Consider the following 24,089-nt stretch of genomic DNA (forward strand, 5'->3'; position numbering starts at 1 on the left):
TCACATGCATATTCAAAGTGTGGTCTTATGAACATTTTATATATATTGTTAATAGTATTTCTGTGAAGTAGATGTTTGAGTTTTCTCATTGAGTAAATCATCTTGGAAGTTGTTTTAATTATGGTATCTATATGACAAGACCATTTGCCACTGGCTTCAAGTATAACACCCAAGTGCTTATGACTGTTTGCAGAGCTGATTTCTTTTCCGTTGAAATATAGTTTTAGACCTTCGTTGTTGTCTTTGCGAGAGAATAGAACCGATTTGGTCTTATCGGGATCTTCACGGGTCCACCCAATTGGGATACGATGACATGCATCAACCAAGTCAGCGAGCCTGACCACCCGATCCCCAGTTTCTTACGACAAGCATAGTCGCCTTTTACGGCAATTCACGGGTTGTACCCTTGTGGAGAATCGAACCCGGGCATTCGGCGTGACGACCAAACGCTTCAACCACCACAAAGCTACCCACACCCCTACCCACCCACCCCACCCCCTCAATATCATCTGAACCACTGGATACTTGAATGTGGTGATGAACCCAGCGATTTGGTCTCTTTAAAATTGGCTCACAATTATATACATTTTAAGAGACCGACTTTATGAATTTCGTTGATTGGTATTTTTGATATCTTGTCTTGAAAATCAATGAATTTGCTCTTTTCGGCATAAATTAATAACATTACAAACATGTTAGGGGTCATGTGGTTGCAAGTTCATTTCCTACCCTAGTCTTCATCGAACCAATATATTTTTACACAAAATTATTCAGCCACAGATTAATTTTCACAAACTGTTGCAGGAATGAGTGATGGTTAAATAGACATAATCAAATTTAACAACAGTTCTTTCAATAATTTTCCATTACATTAAAAAAACCAGACTCGGTATACTCTCCTTTGACCCTCAGTTAATACGTTTTTACTCGTGTGGAACTTTATACATATTGTTCATAATTCTTTGTTCATTTTTTTTTTATAATCATCATTATGATTAAAATTTTAAGGCGCTTGGCAACTCATGGTCGACCATCCACTGTACTACATCTCTATTCTATTGTGATGAATACCGCTAAAAATTACCATTTATTATTACAAACTAATTTGCGAAATTTGGAACAAAATCCAAGCCATATTACGGAGAGGGGCATCAAAATCGGCTCTACATGGTGTACCGATGTGGTGAATTGATGTGACGAATCAACGCTTTAACCTCGCTAAACAAACCCCACCGCAAATGGCCTTGTCGGTTAAGATTATTTATATAAACAAATGTCAAATCAGGTTAGAAGTGTTGTATATTTCATGCAGGTGTTCACCAGAATAGTCACGTGATGTCATGGTTACGAGTTTAGCCAATCGGGAAACACTTCCGTTGCACGAGTTTTTCCTGCGCGTAATCCAGACTCTATGGATCGAAGCAGACGACGCTTACTTTATCAAATGCACCGGTGCATGTAAAATTAATTACAATGGGCTTAGACCCCTTCTTCTCATGTTTATATTATTCACGCGCTACTTTGAACGCTGCGTTTAAAACTTTGGTGTGCCATATGCATTATGAAGACGTTTCACGAAGAAACATTTATCCGCTTGATTTCCCGCCTGCCGTATGTTTTCACTTTGGAGAGGACGTTGAACAAAACGACATGGTAAGTGCAGCAATATGTAATTAAACAATCTGTTGGCGAACAAATAACTATGTAAACGAATAATCGCTGTGGCTGCAACGATTCGCAGTTGATGTGATGTTATATTCGATACAAAACAGCACCAGGGCACCAGGCAGGTAAGAGCGTTTCTATGTCACTGTGTGCGTGCGTGTGTGTGTGCGTGCGTGCGTGCGTGCGTGCGTGCGTGTGTGTGTGGAGGGGGGTGGGGGAGATTGTCCCATGTCGTCTATGAATGAAGCATATTATTTAATGTAAGAATACAGCATGTACATAAAACATATTGATTCTAAATTCTGTTTATGTTCTTGCACCTATGTCGTTGGTGTTTTCAACTTAACTAATTACACAATTATAATTATATTTTACACATTTTACCCAATTTGGGTACAAGACCCGGATGTTCGTCACAGGAGCGAACGTTTTAACATGGTTTCCCCATACATCACCTGTGATGTAAACAAGAGAAAACAGTTTCGTTGCCCTCATAACAGCTTCCTCAACACAATTATGCAGTGTTAATATACCATTTCTAGAGTCCCTCCGTACGAACATGTGGTATATCATTTATCAGTATATTGTTTAGATAATGAATGAATGAATGAATGAATATGGTTTTTACGCCGCTTTTAGCAATATTCCAGCAATATCACGGCGGGGGACCCCCAAAATGGGCTTCACACATTGTACCCATGTCGGGAATCGAACCCGTGCGTGCACGGTATACACACCCCGAATTATTTTTTTCAATAAATTTTCACAAGGAGAATTTTGTCCAACGCCTCCACTTCTTTGGCCAACAACATATGCATACATACAGAGTATTTGCTGTGAAATGACCGTTTTTACCATTCATTGCAGCTCTGTCTTGTCCAGCTCCGCAATGAAGGGTGTAGTAACATCAGTACATGCTGTTTTCCTTGTGAAACCTGCAAACTGTTGGTTTAATATCAATAAAACTTAGTATTAATTGCAATAAATACGATTTTAGCTCCGTCTTACTCCGACGAGGGTAGTTGTTTGGTCCGCTGTAAGCAACCGCAAACTTAGTACCAGTGTCAATGTAGGGAGGGGTGAGGTTAGGTGTCACTTTTTCCTTTGGAATTATTATCAACAAATCTTCACAAGGTGATACTTCGCTAAGCCCCTGCACCCATTGACCGACATCTACCTTGCATACAAAGATTTTTTTTTTAAACGAATTTAGATTCAATATATATGGAAATTGGTATGTCTGGAATTTTGTTTTGTCAAAGATTCATCTGAAATATTCCCAACCCATCAGTAAACACCCAAGCTCAAGAAACTCCCCCTCAAACTGCTAACAAAATACTAATCCTTCTTGCCTTTTTAGCGTACTCAACCACCCGACTAAACGAAACCTTCTCAACCAATGAATTTTCTCTTTGCCTCAATAAATCTAATATCAACTTTAAATATGTCAACATTTGCTGCCGAGGCTTCAAACTTACTCTTCCTGATCAAACCTCACTAAATATAGCTTCCAGATCCCCTATCATTGACGGGTTAAACATAAATTGGCAAACCCCTCTCTGGCAATCACAAATACGAGGAGCTATATATCTAGACAGCAAAGACACCACACAAGACATCCAGGAATGTATACAATTAGCCAACCAAATCCACACACAACCCCAAACTACACACTTTAAAGCAATCAACAACAAAAATTCATCACCAGGTAGAACAGTCACACAAACAGTTTTCATCACCTTCAAAACAAGTCCACCCCATCCGAAAAAAACCTACACCTTCAACACTGTCTCTCTTTCGGCCATAAATCAGTCAACTGCAAAAAAACCATCCCCTATGTCCCAAGTGTGGGTCCCCAAATCATGCCATTCAAGAATTCACTTTGGCCCCCTACTGCATAAATTGCCAAGCCGAAGCCACACATTCAACAGCAACATATCCTAAAACTCCACAAAAATATTCAACAATCAGATCTCCCCAAACCAGCAACCATCCCCTCATACAATTACACAACTGATGATCAAAATGACAACTTTTACCCACGCACGGACCAAACCCTAGACTCACCGTTCAGCTCATTCCAACCCCACTCCTATCTTACACCCCCCACCCCCCAACCCAAACCACAAAGATCTCTACACAAAACTCACTATCGAGCCCAAACACACTCATCCTCAGTCACACACAATATTCTCTAGCCAACAAGATACAAAACATGTGAACAGCATTCTCTACAAACATCACCCACAAAAACTACACAGCAACATGAACAAAATAGTTCAGTTTATAGTTGCCGCAATCCTTCTGAAACTACCCACTGCAAATAATTACATAATCTGACTGACAAGCCCAAATTTTACCAAAAGTCCTTCTCCTCCCTCCAAACAGCCACCTTAAAGCTTAAAATTAACTAAATAACTAATTTTTATTACCTAAAAATCAAATCTTCAGTCAAAAGTTTGTATCCATAAGTACACTTCCTACCCTATCAGCCATGGTGATTATACAATGGAACTGCAATGGTCTCCAAGCCAATGGGCATGAACTTAAGGCCCTCACTACCCAAAATAAAATCCAACCACTATTAATAGATCTACAGGAAACACGACTATTATAGGCTTTAAATTCATTCGGAGAGACAGACCCCGCCCCATGAATTATCTGAATCTTGAATCTTTTAAAACAATCTAACCGAGAAGTTCATAATGACACCTGGGGCAGCCACCACTCCCCATAAAAATGTCATTAAATACAAGCCACACACCCACCAACCCCAACTGAACCCCCCTCTGACTCTCCCCAGCAAATACAATCTAATTTAAAAAAATGTAACTGGCTACTATTTACAAAACTATGCAACCGAACAGACATAGACCAAATACGCGACACAAACATAGACACATTTAATACAAATCTAACCAATAAATTATATGAAATAACCTTAAAATACATCCCCACTTGCTCCGCAAACTATACCAATAACCCACTCCTCTGGTTGAGCTCTGAAATTAAGAAAACCCCGAAAATTAAGAAAAAAGGCCCTAAATAAAACAAAGAGGGACCATTCAAAATCACTTTCATTCATAAACAACTCATCAAGGTAGCAAAAAAAAAAAGCCACTGGCAATCTTTTTGTAATCCCTTGAAAATTGGCAATAATAATACTAAGGCATTGTGGAAAAAAATTAAAGCAATAAAAGGTACTTAAAGATTACAATTTAAGCAAACATTAAAGACCTATCCACAAATATAGAAAAAGCTAATGTTATTGCCGCCAAAACCAGCAGCTACACAACTCCCCCCTCCCCCCCCCCCCCCCTCCGCCACCGCAATTCCAAAACACCATACACCAAAAGACCAGACCACACACACCTACCTATCAACAAAATACTTAACATACATGACTTACACACAGACCTAAAAACAAAGAATACAGCCTCAGCCACAGGTCTCGACAACATTAGCTACATTATTTTAAATAAAAACCCCATCAAAATTTACTTTTATAATTATGAAACAGTACAACAAAACATGGACAACAGGCACTACACCATCAACATGGAAACATGCAACAGTAGTATCATTTCACTATCTTCCCATTGATGTAAAATTATGGAATCAATTATAAATAACAGGCTCAAGCATTATATATCAGTAAAAGCCCAGACTAGAGTGACTTCACAAACAATAGACAAACTTCAGACCACGTTTTACATTTGGAACAAGACATTAGGACAGCACAAGCACAAAAACAATATACACTGGGCATATTTACAGACTTCAGCAAACCTTTCGATATGGTTTGACATAAGTCTCATTCAAAACTCTTTCCTAACAGACAGAAATAGCACAGTTAAATCCCATGAAACATTATCAGATACTCACCCATAAGAAAATGGCACCCCACAAGGTAGCATATTGTCGCCGACATTATTAAATTTCATGATTGATGACATTTTTTTTTTAAAAACAAACAAAAAACAATAATATATCAACAGCAAAGTTTTCAGACGACATTTCCTTCTGGACATCCTCATCTTCATTAAACCTAATTAAAACCAAAACTAGTCTGCACTTAACAGCATTCAAAAATGGTCTCCTAGGTGGGGCTTTCAAATAAACAAAGAAGAAATCACATGTCTAGGCAAACTGTCTAGGAGTCACATTTGACCAATAATGTTTCTGTGGCAGTTGTGACGCACCACTTCATATAATGAGTTGTTCTCACATGTTTCAGATCCAGTTGTGACGCGCCACTTCCTACTAGCATGAGCTGGTTTTTTTATGATATATATCCAGTTGTGACGCATCACTTAGACGAAGTAGAACATTTTTTCCAGACAGAATCATTTTTGCAATATTATGGTTTAAACTCGGCGCTACTTTAACTCCTCATAGTTTCTATAGTCACAGTGACTTTGACTGAATGTAAACATGTCCTTCTACAATTGTAGGTTATACCTAGACGACCAAGGTGCCTGGACATGGGTTACACATTGCAACTGTCCGTGGTCATGTGGGCTCCATTCTGAGAAAGCCATGTTATGCTGGACTTTCTCTGTGAAGAATGTGGTCAGTAGATATAGGGGTGTATTTTGCTGGTCCGAATGTTCCGAGTAGTGGAGAAAGTATAACCTTCCGCATCCATGGTGAAGTGTAAGAATGAGTTGCGGGTGCTGTCCACACCCAATGATACCCCAGTTACCGTAGAAAGGCAGTTGTAGTGTCAGCTGAGGTCGTCTGGAAGTCTGATCTCTAGAGCACATATACTGATAGATATTAAAAAGCTCTAGGTTCAAATAAAGAGAAACGCTGTCTCCGTTTGACCATTAATTTAGCACATTAGTCAGTGCAAAGATTTGAAGTAATGTACCTCTGTGGTGTGTACCCGTTCCGGCAAGTAACTTCTGTAGAGGTTTATAACGATTTGCATATCACTACCAAAAAATCATTGTGAAAACAAAATCTAGACTGTATAGACTATATTGAAATGTTCCACCTCCAGTAACCATGACTTCGTCTTTTAATGTTTTAGATCCAGTTCAGACGTGCAAAATCCAATTTTAATGATTTGGTCTTTCAATTGTTCAGAACCATTTGAGAAGCGCCACTTTCTGGTATAATGAGCTGGTCTCTAGTGTTGTAGCTCCAGCAGTGATGCGCCTCTTCATGTAATGAGTTTGTCTCTCATGTTTCAGCTCCAGTTGTCATGCGCCACTTCATGTAATGAGTTTGTCACTAATGTTTCAGCTCCAGTTGTGACACGCCACTTCATATAATGAGTTGCTGTCTAATGTTTCAGGTCCAGTTGTGGGCACCAACTTCATATCAGTTGGTCTCTAATGTTTCAGCTCCAGTTGTGAAGCATCACTTCATGAAATGAGTTGGTCTATAACGTTTCAGGTCCAGTTGTAAGTACCATTTCAAATAAGTTGGTCTCTAATGTTTTAGGCCCAGTTGTGAGCACCACTTTACATCACTTGATCTCTAATGTTTCAGATCCAGTTGTGACAAGTCACTTCGTATAATGAGTTGATCTCTAATGTTTCAGGTCCAGTTGTGAGAACCAGTTCATACTAGTTGGTCTCTAATGTTTCAGGTCCAGTTGTGAAGCACCACTTCATTAATGAGTTGATCTCTAATGTTTCAGGTCCAGTTGTGAAGCACCACTTCATTAATGAGTTGGTCTCTAATGTTTCAGGTCCAGTTGTGAGCACCACTTCATACTAGTTGGTCTCTAATGTTTCGGGTCCAGTTGTGACACGCCACTTCATATAATGAGTTGGTATCTAATGTTTCAGGTCCAGTTGTGAGCACCACTTCATACTAGTTGGTCTCTAATGTTTCGGGTCCAGTTGTGACACGCCACTTCATATAATGAGTTGGTATCTAATGTTTCAGGTCCAGTTGTGAGCACCACTTCATACTAGTTGGTCCCTTATGTTTCAGGTCCAGTTGTGAAGCACCACTTCATTAATGAGTTGATCTCTAATGTTTCAGGTCCAGTTGTGAAACACCACTTCATTAATGAGTTGGTCTCTAATGTCTCAGGTCCAGTTGTGAGCACCACTTCATACTAGTTGGTCCCTTATGTTTCAGGTCCAGTTGTGAAGCACCACTTCATTAATGAGTTGATCTCTAATGTTTCAGGTCCAGTTGTGAAACACCACTTCATACTAGTTGGTCTCTAATGTTTCGGGTCCAGTTGTGACACGCCACTTCATATAATGAGTTGATCTCTAATGTTTCAGGTCCAGTTGTGACACGCCACTTCATATAATGAGTTGATCTCTAATGTTTCAGGTCCAGTTGTGATGTACCAGTTCATACTAGCTGTACCTCTAATGTTTTAGGTCCAGTTGTGAGCAACACTTCATATCAGTTGGTCTCCAATATTTCAGATCCAGTTGTGAAGCACCACTTCATACAATGAGTTGGTCTCTAATAATGTTTCACAACTTCACATAATGATATGGTATCTAATTTTTCAGGTCCAGTTGTGACACACTACTTCATATAACGAGTTGATCTCTAATGTTTCAGGTCCAGTTGTGGGCACCACTTCATATAATGAGTTGATCTCTAATGTTTCAGCTCCAGTTGTTAGCACCACTTCATACTAGCTGGTCTCTAATGTTTCAGGTCCAGTTGTAAAGCACCACTTTATATAATGAGTTGGTCTCTAATGTTTCAGGTCCAGTTGTGAGCACCACTTCATACTAGTTGGTCTCTAATGTTTCAGGTCCAGTTGTGACACGCTACTTCATATAATGAGTTGATCTCTAATGTTTCAGGTCCAGATGTGTGCACCACTTCATACTAGTTGGTCTCTAATTTCCAGGTCCAGTTGTAAAGCACCACTTTATATAATGAGTTGATCTCTAATGTTTCAGGTCCAGTTGTGACCCACCACTTCATATTAGTTTGTCTCTAATGTTTGACCTCCAGTTGTGACACACCAGTTCATACAAGTTGGTAATGTTTCAAGTCCAGTTGTGAGCACCACTTCATATAAGTTGGTCTCTAATGTTTCAGGTCCAGTTGTGACACGCCACTTCATATAATGAGTTGATCCTTTATGTTTCAGGTCCAGTTGTGTGCAACACTTCATATAAGGTGCTGTCTATTTTTCAGGTCCAGTTGTGAGCACCACTTCATATAAGGTGCTGTCTATTTTTCAGCTCCAGTTGTGACGCACCAGTTCATATCAGTTGGTCTCTAATGTTTCAGATCCAGTTGTGAAGCACCACTTCATGTAATGAGTTGGTCTCTAATGTTTCAGTTCCAGTTGTGACACACCACTTTATATAATGAGTTGGTCTCTAATGCTTCAGATCCAGTTTTGAAGCACAACTTCATATAATGAGTTGGTCCCTAATGTTTCAGATCCAGTTGTGAAGCACAACTTCATATAATGAGTTGGTCTCTAATGTTTCAGGTCCAGTTGTGACACACCACGTCATATAAGTTGGTCTCTAATGCTTCAGGTCCAGTTGTAAAGCACCACTTTATATAATGAGTTGGTCTCTAATGTTTCAGGTCCAGTTGTGACGCACCACTTCATATAATGAATTGGTCTCTACCTGTTCAGCTCCAGTTGTGACGCACCACTTCATATAATGAATTGGTCTCTACCTGTTCAGCTCCAGTTGTGACGCACCACTTTCTGCTATTAGGAGCTGATATTTTATGATTCGTATCCAGTTGAGACGCATCACATAGATGAAGCAGATTATTTTTTCATGAGTGCGGAGTCAGAATAATTTTTTTCAATATCATGGTTTAAACTCGGCGCTACTTTAACTCCAAAACGTTTCAATAGTCACAGAGACTTTTACTGAATGTAAACATGTCCTTCTACTATTGTAGGTTATACCTAGACGACCAAGGTGCCTGGACATGGGTTACACATTGCAACTGTCCGTGGTCATGTGGGCTCCATTCTGAGAAAGCCATGTTATGCTGGACTTTCTCTGTGAAGAATGTGGTCAGTAGATATAGGGGTGTATTTTGCTGGTCCGAATGTTCCGAGTAGTGGAGAAAGTATAACCTTCCGCATCCATGGTGAAGTGTAAGAATGAGTTGCGGGTGCTGTCCACACCCAATGATACCCCAGTTACCGTAGAAAGGCAGTTGTAGTGTCAGCTGAGGTCGTCTGGAAGTCTGATCTCTAGAGCACATATACTGATAGATATTAAAAAGCTCTAAGCTTCAGGTTCAAATAAAGAGATACGCTGTCTCCGTTTGACCATTAATTTAGCACAATAGTCAGTGCAAAGATTTGGAGTTATGGACCTCTGTGGTGTGTACCCGTTCCGGTAAGTAACGGTTGTAGAGGTTTATAACGATTTGCGTATCACTACCAAAGGAATTCGTGACCAACTCGTGTTATTCCGGGACAAGCCGAATAGCGACTCTTGCCCCTCTCATGGACATTTTTGCGACCGGGTTCCGTCTTAGCGCAAACGGGCATACCTAAAACAATTGTCAACTCGTTGCCTGAATGTTAACTTATATTTCCCCATATATTATATTTCAGATGCAATTTAAAGCACATCGGGACATGCGGAATTATACAGTATGATTGATCACATGTAACTGTGTCTTGGGTATATTTTTAGATGCAAGACGTATGTAAAATAAAAAAATATTTCTGAGGGATTCTCACACTCCGTCGCAGTGGTGACTCAGCATAACACCACTGCCACAGGCTAATTTGCATATCACGTGACCGGACTTTTCTCTTGTTTGTAAACAAACGCCTTTTTGAGAAATCAGTATAGAACGGACTAATGCAAGTATTTGGTATATGCTTAACATATTGTTTTGCATAATTATATAGATATGCTACCACAACTGCGACAGTGAGTTGCATGACAATATATATTTATACATCAAAGTGACCGTATCGCTAGCTCTCCGTAGGGCTTCGATGACAGCACGTGGAGCCGTACAACCAATGTAAACAAAGGATAACTACGCAAAAGCAAGTAGATTTTCACGTTTTATGATACTTTCTAAATGAACCGTAACCATTCTTTGACATTTGTTTATCGCAATGTGAAAGTTTGTCAAAAATGAAACGGATGAACAGCATATGCAATATCTTGAATGGACTGTGAAAGATGTGACGAGTCGTCACATGGCTCTGGCGTTTGGCAGAGGTACTATGCTGGCTGGCTGCCGGCCGCAAGAAACTCTGGGTAGGAGAGTGACGGCGGATTCTTTGACTAAGAACTTGAAATCATGCGCGCATTCTGATCGGTTTGTCATATTTTCGCACATAACATGAATCTTTTCGCAGGTTACGGAAAGGGGTGAGTGGTGACGAATGTACCAAAGGATCACTGTGAAAACAAAATCAAGACTGTGTAGTCTATATTGAAATATACCACCTCCAGTAACGATGACTTAATCTTTTAATGGTTTAGATCCAGTTCAGACGTGCAAAATCCAATTTTAATGCTTTGGTCTTTCAATTTGTCAGAACAATTTGAGAAGCGCCACTTCCTGGTATAATGAGCTGGTCTCTAGTGTTCTCTTTGAATGCTTCACCTCCAGTTGTGACGCACCTCTTCATATAATGAGTTGGTTTCTAATGTTTCAGCTCCGGTTGTGATGCGCCGCTTCATATAATGATTTGGTTTCTAATGTTTCAGCTACAGTTGTGACGCGCCACTTCATGTAATGATTTGCTCTTTAATAAGGATAGAATTGCTGTACATCCATGGGCTTTTCGTTCTGTATAGCCTTTATATTTTAGGGGATATTCTCTACAACTTTGTGCACTCAAGAAGTCCTACTCAAATGGGGCTGTTGGAGAGGGCTAGGTGAAGGCTCCTATGTGCCGTGTGCCGGGAGCCACAAGAAAGTGCCAGTCAGCGTGAACCCAGGGGACAGTTGGGCTACATAGACTGGCGGCAAGTCTCATTTAGATCATCAATCATCATTTGTCACCATGCATTTGGTGTTGTCGTTAGCCCGTCTTCCGTAAGGGCAAGCGCAGAACCATTAACTGGGATGCTGAGAACACCGCAACCCATGTGTAAAAAGCTTTGAAACTCCTCCAAAATTTGAGAGAATCACCCCGTCGCATCCGCATTCATGCAAGGGGCTTTTGACATTCAATGTTTTCAGTGCAGTACAGTGAAATATCTGCTTTGGATTTCATTGCGTCATTGTTTTGACATACACGTTTTACTTGTTGTGGGGCCGAAAGTGCCTCTGATTTTTACAGAGGCCTGTATTAGGAATATTATAACAGAGGATAACAAATGTAAATAGAAACAAGATTCAAATATACTACTACTCTGTCGTAGATGCCAAACAAGAACCTTTAGTATTTCCTGTCATCTAACTTAGACATGGCACAGAATGCTTAATCACACTGTCAATCACTGGACTGTCTGGTCCAGACTCGATTATTTGCATACTGCCGTCATATAGCTGGAATATTGCTGAGTGCGGGGTTAAAAAACAAACAAACAAACAAAACCCATGTGGGCGAAAATATGCGGTGTAATATTTTTTTAAATATATTTGCACAGTGTGCAATTAATGATTCTGGAAGCTGATTGGTCAGTTAAACAAAGATCAATGTTAATTGGACAAGGGGATTAATTTTCTCTCATTCCATTCATTCACAAATCCACGCCATTTATTCAAATATTTTACGTGCTACAATCTCACTGATTCGAATTTATTTAGACAAGAAGCAGTTTCATATCAAGTTTCACCTCGGGTTATTCTATAAGTATTTTTTTTCTCCATAGGCACAGTGGGGTAGCCCATTTGTTTAAACGTTTGCTCGTCACACTGAAGACCCGGGTTCGATTCCCCACATGGACACAATGTGTGAAGCCCATTTCCGGTGTTACCCGTGAAGTTCCGGGGTAGAATAGGTCTTCAGCAACCCATGCTTGCCGTAAAAGGCGACTATGCTTGTCGTAAGAGGCGACTAACGGGATCGGGTGGTCAGGCTCGCTGATTTGGTTGATGCATGTCATCGTATCCCAATTGCGTGGATCGATGCTCATTAGGGCTGGGACGGGTCCAAATATACTACCCGGGTACCTACCCCCCCTATTTCCCGACCCTACCAGGGTACCCACTGTAGGTCTCAAGAGATAGGTACAAAATGTCCGATTGGGAATTGTTTTACCACAGCCTTGGCAAAACGTATTGAGATACATGTATTAAACAATCTGGTCATGCATACACTGAAGTTGACTTAAGTTATGTCTTTATTCAACCATATGAAAAGTCAGAAGGAATGGGTGCATAGTCAGAAAGACATGCGAACATTAGTGACTTGTAGTGTAACAATAGAGTAGCTCCCATACTTTAACATAGGCTTACGACAATCATAGCACTAACATCGCTTTGTGGAACAGGCTCCTGGAGAACATTTGTCATTAAACGATATATCACGTGACTAACCACGGGTCCGGGTAGTCCTGTGGGTACCCGTCCCAGCCCTAATGCTCATGATGTCAATCACTGGATTATCTGGTCCAGGCTCGATTATTTTACAGACCGCAGTCATATAGCTGGAATATTGCCGAGTGCGGCGTTAAACAATCAACCAACCAACCATGTCTGGCGTCCCCCAACGTGATATTGCTAAAAGCGGCGCAGAACCATATAATAATGCTCACTCCTCCATAAACGTCAAACATGATCATGTCATAGAATGTCATCCATAAGTTCTTACCTGAAAGGTGCAGGCGGCCAAACTTGTCATGGCGTATGTCACGATACGAAGTGTTTGTGTTCAGTTTTCCTGTAATTGCGTCTGTCATTTTCTTCTTGTTCTTTGATTGTTCAAATGTAGTAGCAATCGCAGGGTGAACATGTAGTTTCCGGGCGACATCGCATCTAAGAAGTAGCTGTTGCGGTTCATCTCCCAGTGCAATTCTTCTTCAACTTCAACAAACGTTACACGCCTTCGCAGTTCCTCCTCCGATTTTGTATTTCCTTCATAAAATCTATCAAACAAACAGAATGTTTCCTTTGAGGGTGGCAAGTCAGAGCATTGACTGGAGCTACTGTTAATCCTTCTTTTTTGTAAGGAATTCTCTTAGAAAATATCCCTATCTGTATGTTCTCGGCAGTTGCTTCGGCCACGCGTCCCTCGTTGTTCTTCCGCCGCTTGTTCCCATGGCGTGACATCATAGGGGCTCGTCACTTATGATGACTGGCGGTTGTCTTGACATAGATCGATGTGGTCTCTTGCGCTTTCAGGCCTGAGTTTGTTTGTTTGTTGTTTAAAGCTGCACTCAGCAATATTCCAGCTATATGGCGGCGGTCTGGACCAGAAAATCTAGTGATTCACGTCATGAGCATCGATCCACGCAATGGGATACGATGACATGCATCAATCAAGTCAGGGGGCCTGACCACCGGATCCCGTTTGTCGCCTCTTACGACAAGCATAGTCACCTTACGGCAAGCATGGGTTGCTGAAGACCTATTCTACCCCGGATCTTCACAGGTGAGACAGGTTTTCACATTAGTTTTACCACACTGTAACAATTTATTACTTCTGTTATCAATCTCTGCCTCTTGGTGTTATTTAGGACAAACTGATCTCTGATGGTTTGATGAGCCAGTGAGTCAGTTATGAAATGTCAGCATGTAGTGGAGGAGAGACAAGGATGATGGTTTCCTTTCAGGAGAATCCAAAAATGTTTTGTGCTAACAAACCAAGAAATCCCCATAACTGGAGTGAACTTGACCCAAAGTGGAACCTGGCAAGGAAACACAACACTGCATACAGAGTGAGAGAGTTGAGTTTAACCTGTTTTGAACAGTATTCCACGTATATCACCATGTGTCAGCTTGATGTGTGAGGAAATCCTTCAGTTCAATCCCAGAAAATGTCATACCAAAGGATGTTAAAAGATAGAAGACTTGTTGTACCCTGTTGGCGCTAGGCATTGGGGGATAGAATAGACTACACTGCTGGGAGTCAGCAATCTACCTCTGAGTGGAGTATTCATGTTAAACTGCAGCATGGCATCACAGTGGGCTAGAATCATAAAAGCAGCATTAGTCTGGACTAGTACAAGCAGCCACAAACACACTAAGTGCAATATGTTAAACCCCATTTCACCTCACCTGGACAATCAAGTTCATGTTGCTGTTTCAGAAAATCAAACATGAATTTATTTGTTTCAGTGTGTATCAGAAAGCATTTAAGTCTCAGAGGAAACACATAGTTGGAGTTCCATCAATCCATGTGACATCTTCCCGAGGCAAGGCAGTTAACTGACTACATGAGCCCTTGTCGAACTATAATTATTGAGTTCTGGCCAGACTAACGAGTCTGCATAGTCCAATCAAAATCGTGTAATAAAATCCGACATCCGATTCCTAAACTGCCGTGTAGATTTTGGTCGATTGCAGAATTTGCAAAGCATGTGTACTGTCAACATGCCTTCAACAGAAATTTTCCATTTTCATGTTTTTAATCAAGGGGCTTCGATTTAATGCACTTCGCAAAGTGAAACCCATTTTATTACAAAATAGATCTTGATTATCAATCAGATTGTCTTCACTGGGCACCTCCATTTTGTTTAAAGCAACTGCAATTGATATGAAAGGTGGAACCTGATTGGTCAGTAGGAGGGACATACACGCGACATAACTCATAATAGCTGCTGGTGGTGGTAAGATCATTCCAGCCTTGTTCGGCAAGGGTGGAAACTGGACTTTTACAGTCAGTGAACTCCCTTGCCTCGGGAAGATGTCCATGTGACAGTAAAATAATTTATTTCACTTTTGAACGTATACATAATAAAACATATCAAAAGATATCTTAAGTAAAATCATTCATTTCTGGAGTCTGTAAACAAACATAAGTACATAACCTAAAACACAAGCCTTGAGTTTGACACACGGAAGCCAGTTTTCTTGAACCAAATTTGTATGTACTGTACTGTACATTGAAGAATATGTCAAGCATTTCTTGCATATCCCAGAACATCATCATCATTTCCTTAATAGATCATCACTTTCAAGAACTGCATGTTACATTTGTTTGTACCATAATGTCCAAGCACACAAACTGACAAATACATTTTGAACATCTTCATCTGCAGCATAGTCAATTAAAAACAAATACGGTTGAAGAACTCAAGAAAAGAGAAGGAAAAGGTAATTGACACTAGTCCTATCACGCCTATAGTCCCTGGCAAACTGCCAAATATTTAAGGTATTATAAGGACCAGTATTTGCCATTTTTAAGGGTTTTGCTACATGTTATCATTCTGAGGACTAGTCAACTAAAACAGTTAGTTACTATCTTCCTCAAAATGTAATATGGCACACTGCAGAGGACAGATGAAAACTTTGTCTCAATTAAGCACAAGGCCACACTTTTTAAATTTTATGTTTCATGGATTTATTCCAGCTTTCCCACACAAGGTCAGTCCATATAAATATAAATATAAACAGCTGTGTCAATCTTTTATTTATTTATATGAGAGCAATTCTGCCTTGGATCTGCCTTGGAGTTCAAACTGCAGGTAGCCTCTTAAATCACTGTCATCATAGTGATGTAGACATGGAATTTATATATATAACAGTTTTTATTGTAAACTTTAAGTGGGACTATATTACTAACGGGAGACATAATAAACATAACTACTTTTTTGTTTCTTTTATTTCTTTTCCAGCTGCATTTCAGGATGGGCAGCAGGTAGAGACCAGGTAGAGGGGAATGTTCGAGTAACTCTCCATTCCTTAAAAATAATGGAGCCGAGGCCCATTTTTTTAAAGAAATGGAGAGTTACAAGGAAGTTCCCTTTCTAAAAACACATCTCTCCTCTTACCATGCTTACACTTTGACAAACATTCTAAACAGCCATAAACTTGCATTGTAAAAATCAGCTTGTGATGAAGCACGTGCAACAGCAGCAGAGAACACAACTCCCCATTCCTTAAAAATAATGGAGTGCTCTAACAATAGAATGTCACGGATGTGTTTTTATCCTGAGGACTAGTGTTACCCTCATTTCACTGGTCCTCAGTATGTAGATAGTCCTGCTGGAAGGAGACAACTTGAAGCATGGAGAACTGGTTCAGAGATGTAGCCCTCAAATGCTACTAGTTAATGATGACTACCATCATTGGGTTTTAATAGTCTTGGGCTAGCAGGGTGGCCTCAATTTGAAACCTGGCCATTTAGGGGCTAGTTGACTATCAGTAGACTATTGCATTAAGATATACTGGGTCAATATATTCATGGGCAATGGAGGAATGTAGTGATATATACCTTTGAAGTATTGGCATATCAGTGAATGGGTAAGTAGGGGATAAGGCTGCTTTGAATAGTTTTTCAGATACATCACGGCTTGTCAGTTTGATGTGGATTGAAAGCCAAAAGTGAGGCAGGCCTCTAGGAATCGAAAACTTTAGTGAAACCCACAAGCATGGGTATGGTTCTGACAAACCTAGAAACATAAGGGTGAACCAGGATTCTTACCCACAATCAGCTTTCTGCAATGCCTAAGGGATGCAACTCTGCAAAATGAATATCGGCAGCACAGGTGGCGCTCCACGAAGTGGCACATCAACCCAATGTGCACTGTGCATCAAACTATACATTACACAGTACAATTTAGACTTAAATCTACATACAATGGTTTGGTTCTTATACCTGACCAACACATAATTATAGGATACTTAATCTGAAAATAAAAAAACATACATCTTAAAACCTGCAAGAAAAGAATTGCCTGACAGCATGAACAGACAATGCTCACATAATCAGAACAAGTATTACTTGCTGATGACCACCTTCACTGACAAAGCAAATATAAAGCAAATATAAAGCAAATTACAGCAAACTATGAAGAATATAGCTGACACTCAGTTTCAAAAATGTAACCAGAAAATGCATAAATCCAGAATATGTTGTACAGGGATTTATCTTGGATTCAATACTAAATGCCAAATTGGGAAATAAGTGTAAATTTGTTTTAAACTGGGATTTTTTAAAGTGCTTATATCTACATTCACATGAATTATGAATTTTTTCATTTCCCATTTGGGAATTATTAGTACCGGTATATTACTGACATTCGTGGTCAACAATGATTCCCTGAGGAAGTCTAGATAAATCCCTGGTTGTAGCAATGAAGAATCACGAAAATTCACAAACTGATGACAGAACTGCTTCATCAGCCACAAAATCTGCTGCATACAAGACAAGCATGGAAAATGTGACATCAAGAAATTATTAGGTTCAACTGATGAAACATCACTTATCATTTCCACTGTAGCCAAAGAGGTTGCGCTTGTTTCGTCATTTTGTAATGGTAGAATGCAGACAAACCTAGCATTGTTTTGAATATAGAGGTTTCAAACTTCGATTTGATACCTATATATTTTTCAATACAAAACCTCATGCTATATTTACATGTATGAAATCTACATTCAAAACCTCTTAATTGAAAACACACTAGGTTTATCTCATAAATATATCCATTTCAAAGAGTCTAAGTATACATCATGCCATGAAGATGGACTTTAAAACAAAAGTATAAATCTGAAAAAATAAATAAATCATGAATCTTGAGTATAACATTCCAGCTTGAGACACATCTCCTTGTGCGCCACCTTCCAGTGTTCCCGTTGACACTGCTTGCTACAGTAGCGAGAGAGTCGACACGCTCCACAATAACGAAAATGGTCTCTTTCCTCATTGAACTGTCTGCGACAACATGGTGCTGAACAAAAGATGACATGACCATTATCACTGTTACATTCCTCTTTGAGAACGTCCCGTAGTGACTGTTTGTCTATAAGCTGAGTCCCGCCATCCAGTTCGATTCGGAGGGCTGTGCAGTACTTCAATACAACAGGATCTGTTAGGCGAATTACTTTGGGATCTATCTTCCGTTCAAGGCTGTGTTTGTACTCTTCGACAGCAATAATAGCTGATGAATGTCTCACTTGATGACGAACATGTGTACCACCATGAATTACCAGCCCGTACAATAGCTTTACACAATATTCAACAATATCTATCGAGTTGTCGTTGAAATCAAGCTGTTTCTGTGCAATCGAATGAAGATCTTTCAGAATCTTATTCATCATGTACATCTCCGCCAGAGGTTCTTTTCCAACAATGAGACACCTATACATGATAACAAGCATTTTCTCCAGAAGTCTTGGTTCCTTTGGCTGTCTCAGAGCTTCAAAAAAAATTGGCACAAGAGCCTGTCTGTGGTAGAGAACTCTTTTAATGACGTTCACTGTAGTCAGACACTCACAAAAGAGGTTCATTGCTTCAAATAAATTGGAGTAGACATGACAGTGACAAGAATGAAGAGTGTTTGTTTTGATTGCCAGAATAATCTTTTCGATACCAACCTCCCCGAGGCACTGCATAACTTTCCAGTAGTTGAATTTATGCTTCCTAATATCACTTGATTTCATTTTCTGAAGTTTATCATATATTTCACCAACTCGTTTCATTTCCCTTCGCTCTAAATTACTCACAACATCATTTGCAAAGCCTTCAATGGTCTTCACACCACACTCTGCCATCACTGTAAAGTAGAAACCATAAACATTAAAACACTGTTTGTTTGTTTAATGCCTCACTCAGCAATTTTTCAGCTGTATGACGGCGGTCTGTAGGTACATGCAACAACCACGTCAGCGAGCCTGACCACCCGATCCCGTTAGTTGCCTCTTACGACAAGCATAGTCGCCATTTACGGCAAGCATGGGTTGCTGAATACCTATTCTACCCTGGATCTTCACGGGTCCATTAAAACTCACATTCCAATAGGGCTGCGACGGGTAACTCGAGTTGAGTGGGTACTGAGTAGGACCCGGGTACCCACTGGACTACCAGGACCCCTGGTTAGTCATGTGACATATTGTTTAATGACAAAAATTTCTAGAACTAAAAGTCACTAATGTATGCATTTTTTTTACTGTGAATACATTCCTTCTGACATGTATATTCAGTCAACTACAGAGTATGCATGAGCAGATCGTTTTATATGTGTATCTGAATATATTTTGCCAGGGCAATGGTCAAATTAATCCCAACTGGACATTTTGTACCCATCCCTTGAGACTTACAGCGGATACCCATGTAGGGTATTAGGGGGTCGGTTACCTGGGTGGTAGGGCTGGGATGGGTCACTCGGGTACACAGGAACTCGATGATAGCTTGTATAACCTAATATATTCGTATATACTCTATCTATATAGAGGGGTGTGATTGTTTTCTCTATACGATTATATTATGTTATACACGCTATCATCCGAGTTCCTGTGAGTTCTAGATAATTTTTGTCATCAAACAACATATCATGTGACAAACCTCGGGTCCGGGTAGGCCTGTAGGTATCCGGGTCCTAATCAGGACCTGAGAACCCAGCCTTAGTATATATCATCAAGTACAGAGAGAAAGAAAACACATATCAATTGGCAGGAGAGATTATTTTTTAATAACACGGTGTGAATAGATTATTCAGAATTGACTTCAATAAGTTTTGTGAGTTTAAAGAAGGTTGTATAAATGTAAAAATAACACTGTGAACACTGTGTAAATCACGCTTGGATACTTGAACAAAAAAACAGGCAAAAACAATCTGCAGTAGATCCGAAAACAGCACCTGCTCTTGAACAGGTGTTGAGGCACGCTTGACCTGAAAACGGACCCTATCTTCATATAAAACTACGATTTTGTATCATTTAAGAAATCACATTAAGCAAATAGGCTATATGATCTATATTATGTTCTATATTAGACAATAAGTATCCAAATGACAATAAAAACAGATTCCTGATTTACCGCTTCTAGGGCATTTCAATTATCGTGTGTACTTTAGCCAGTTTAGGACTTTGTCGGCCTTGTGAACAGATTATAAATTTTATGCTTCAGGTAGCAACTATACCCGTGGTCCAAGCACTTCTTACTTACAGATAATTATCACATACAGATCTACCTTTTATTGATACGCTAGCACCAGCTGATTAACGTTGGTTTCAGGCTCATCTGAGCCTATGACTTTCGGACACACTCGTACAATCCGTGTTTTCATAGCCAGAAGCTCGTGTGCTTCTCCATTCCCCGCGCATGACGGATATAGAAAATAAAAAGCAGGAACGTAGTTTCTTTCCGGAATATGCACGATACATTACGGAAAACGAATTGTTTTTAACAGGTGTACCAACTACTTTGTGTCAAATGCTCATATCATATTCAAATTTGAGAAATAATAAATATACGTATGTAGCCGTTATTACCCCCCACCCTACATCAATACAATGTACACACGTAAAAGAAACGTTATATAATATACAATATCAAACGATTTGTTTTCAGAAAATGTTTGCGAAGTGGGTAAAATATGTCAATCAAGAAAATACTACTTGCTATAGTACTAAACACAAGTCATAGGAAATCTTTATTGTCTTAATTTTAACAACTGTCCGAGTCACCATGACCTTAAAAAACCAAATCCTAGTTTTTATTAAACTGTAACCACGATTAAAATATCTCATATTAATACTAAGACGAACCAAATAACAACTTCACTACGGAAAGCTTTTTTTAAAATACAAACATTACTAGATAATCATGATTATCAATACCAAGTTAGAAATCATATGACAATGACCGACTGATAAATGCTTACATATATGTTGCTTAACTGGGTCGTGGGAAAATGCTCACAAAATATAATACACACATACATAGTAGATAGTACTTAAATATGACCCGATAAAGCGTATTATCATTTTAACACAAGAATGAATTCTATTCTGTCTCTTCTCACAGTATATTCACGAAGAGACTGGTAAGAGTCAATGTGACCTAGCTTGTAGAAAATGTGCATCCACCAGGAAGTCAATTTTCATGAATCTATCGTCTTTACCTCTACGTGAAACTCATTGTCATATACTCACTTGGAACAAAAATAATGTCTGTCAACGTTTCTCGACACTCGGTCGTCATTTTGGCAAGGTTGGTGATACACCTGTACAAGCGTTATATGCGACAGCCGAGTCTTAACACGTCGCGGGTACGCTCTACGTGCACAGTTAAATGACCCCGTTATAACAACTGCTTGGTGACGTGACCTCGTCATCGTTTGTAAGACGGTTTGACGGATGTACAAGGTTCTGCGACAGACCCGCATGGTCTCATATCATTGTCACGTGGTCGTTTAGAAGTATATGTTATATTTTTAGGTTTTTCTTTATTTAGCCGTAGCTATATCAAAGGGGTACACATAATTATATATTAATGTTAAATGCACCCAAATAATAAAGAATGTATTTATCTCAATTAATAACAAAATTCGTGCTTGAGTTTATTTGTTTTGTAAGGCCCTTCTCCCATCGTTTTGTCGATGCAGACGTATGCATCAATGTCTTTGGTCAAGATTCTCTTAATTATTGTGCCTTGAGCCTCACATTTGACCTTGCTTTTGTTCAAGGAATGACGGAACTGCTATGACTGTCTCTGATTTGTTTGTTTGTTTGTTGTTTAACGCCACAAAAAAGGGGACTTTTCAGCATCAACATCCAGACTCAGAGATTCAGTAAGTGTTTTAGAATATTACACTTTCTTGTCTCCGTCTCTCGTGTTTGCTCTATAAACGAAACTTAAAGCCATACACAATTATACAGTTATAGTTGTGGACTCAATCAGTTTGTGTTTGTTTGTTTATTTGTTGTTTAACACCACACTCAGCAATATTCCAGCTATATGATGACGGTCTGTAAATAATCGACTATGGACAAGACAATCCAGTGATTGATACCATGAGCTTTGATCCACGCACTTGGGATACGATGACATGCACCAACCAAGTCAGTGAGCCTGACCACCCGATCCCGTTAGTCTCACGACAAGCAGATAGTCGCCTGTTATGGCAAAGCATGGGTTGCTGAAGACCTATTCTAACCCGCATCTTCTCGCTCGACTCGCTCTGAAGTAGGACGGTTTTGAGAAACTGATTAAATATTCATCTCACTGTAATAATTAAGGATATTACTTTGAAAATGCTTATTGATCCATAATATATGCTCGCAGTATAACAGTCCTCGCATGAGGGGGTGCTGTCACATGTAAGAGGTAAGAGTGTCATGCACGTGGCGGCCAGGTGTGTACATTGAACACGTGTCCAACGTGCAAAGGTAACCAATTTGTAAAAAAAACATGCCCACTTTTAACAAATCAGTCTCTGTTCATCTTTAAAACATCCGTGTCCTCATAGCAGGACTATCACACACATCCATCTGGAAAGTTACATAGAGGGAGATTATATTACGCTCAATTTGGTTGGATTTTGATAATGTGGAATTCCAGTCATTCGTCACAGCTCGCCCCATTCTGTAATAATACTTGCATGAAGACGGTATCTCGGAATGACAGGGGTGATCACGAAGGCAAATCTGATGTGAAGGGTTTAAGTAAGTAAAAACATAAATAACTACACTAGTCCCCCGTCAGATATCGTTTTTATTTGATCTCGTATACTTCAAACTCCCGCTTAATAGTTAGATATTTTGAAATACACTCAGCGTACTGAAAACGGGGATACGTTTTGTCATCTATATGTAGCATTTCAGTAGTTCTCTAAGTGCTCGACCTGTGAAGATCCAACTCATGCTTGCCGTAAAAGGCGACTGACGGGATTGGGTGGTCAGGCTCGCTGTCTTGGTTGATGCATGTGATTGTGTCCCAATAAATAGCGTTGATCGATGCTCGAGATGTCAATCACTGGATTGTCTGGTGCAGACTTGCTAGAATATTGCTGAGTGCGGCGTAAACAACAAACAAACAAAACTTTCAATGTTCATTGGTTAGTTGAAGCGATATGACGTCACAAAGCTTGTCGAGAAAACATGGCCACTATACTGTTCATGACGTCACAGATTTATAACACGTCATCTCAACAATATGAAAACTTCAGTGGAATGTCTCTGTAGAGTTGAAATTTTATACTTTTTTCTTCATTTTCTTTTTAAAATCACAATGACTAATATATAGAATAACGTACTCGGAGTAAAAATACGGATTACATGTTTGTTGCTTGTGAGTGAGTGAGTTGGGTTTAACGCCGCTTTCAACAGTATTCCAGTTATATCAAGGTGATGCAGGTCTCAGACGTTTACCACTTCGGTGAAACCCACGAGCACGGGTATGGTTAACCTAGAAACATAATCGGGGCGAACCGGGATTCGAACCCACAATCATAGGTTTCTGGCGTGCCCAAGGGACGTAACTCTGCACAGCGAATTAGCACAGCCCTATGACCCCCCAATCAGAGGGCTCGCTCGGGCCGTTCTGGGCTCTGATTGGTCGAACCGAGGTTGTGCTTTCTCTCCCATGGTAAAATCCATTTCCTTTATATTTGAAGATGCGCATGTGTTAGACCAAATAT

At 39.8% G+C, this 24,089-nt stretch overlaps 1 protein-coding gene and 1 pseudogene across 1 annotated transcript; both read right to left on the reverse strand.

Annotated features, from left to right (window-relative positions):
* Positions 1–2,523: 2,523 nt before the first annotated feature.
* LOC139475306 (uncharacterized) lies at positions 2,524–14,802 on the reverse strand (annotated as a pseudogene).
* Positions 14,803–17,780: 2,978 nt separating this feature from the next.
* Positions 17,781–21,744, reverse strand: LOC139474740 (uncharacterized). Its single transcript, XM_071257856.1, has 2 exons — positions 21,604–21,744; positions 17,781–19,223 (listed from the first exon to the last, which is right to left on the reverse strand). The coding sequence occupies exons 1-2, from the start codon at positions 21,650–21,652 to the stop codon at positions 18,235–18,237; spliced, it is 1,038 nt and encodes a 345-aa protein (XP_071113957.1). The 5' UTR covers positions 21,653–21,744; the 3' UTR covers positions 17,781–18,234.
* Between the last annotated feature and the right edge of the window lie 2,345 nt (positions 21,745–24,089).

This window comes from Haliotis cracherodii, unplaced genomic scaffold, assembly GCF_022045235.1.
Source record: "Haliotis cracherodii isolate W230 unplaced genomic scaffold, xgHalCrac1.p SCAF_3, whole genome shotgun sequence".
NCBI lineage: Eukaryota > Metazoa > Mollusca > Gastropoda > Lepetellida > Haliotidae > Haliotis > Haliotis cracherodii.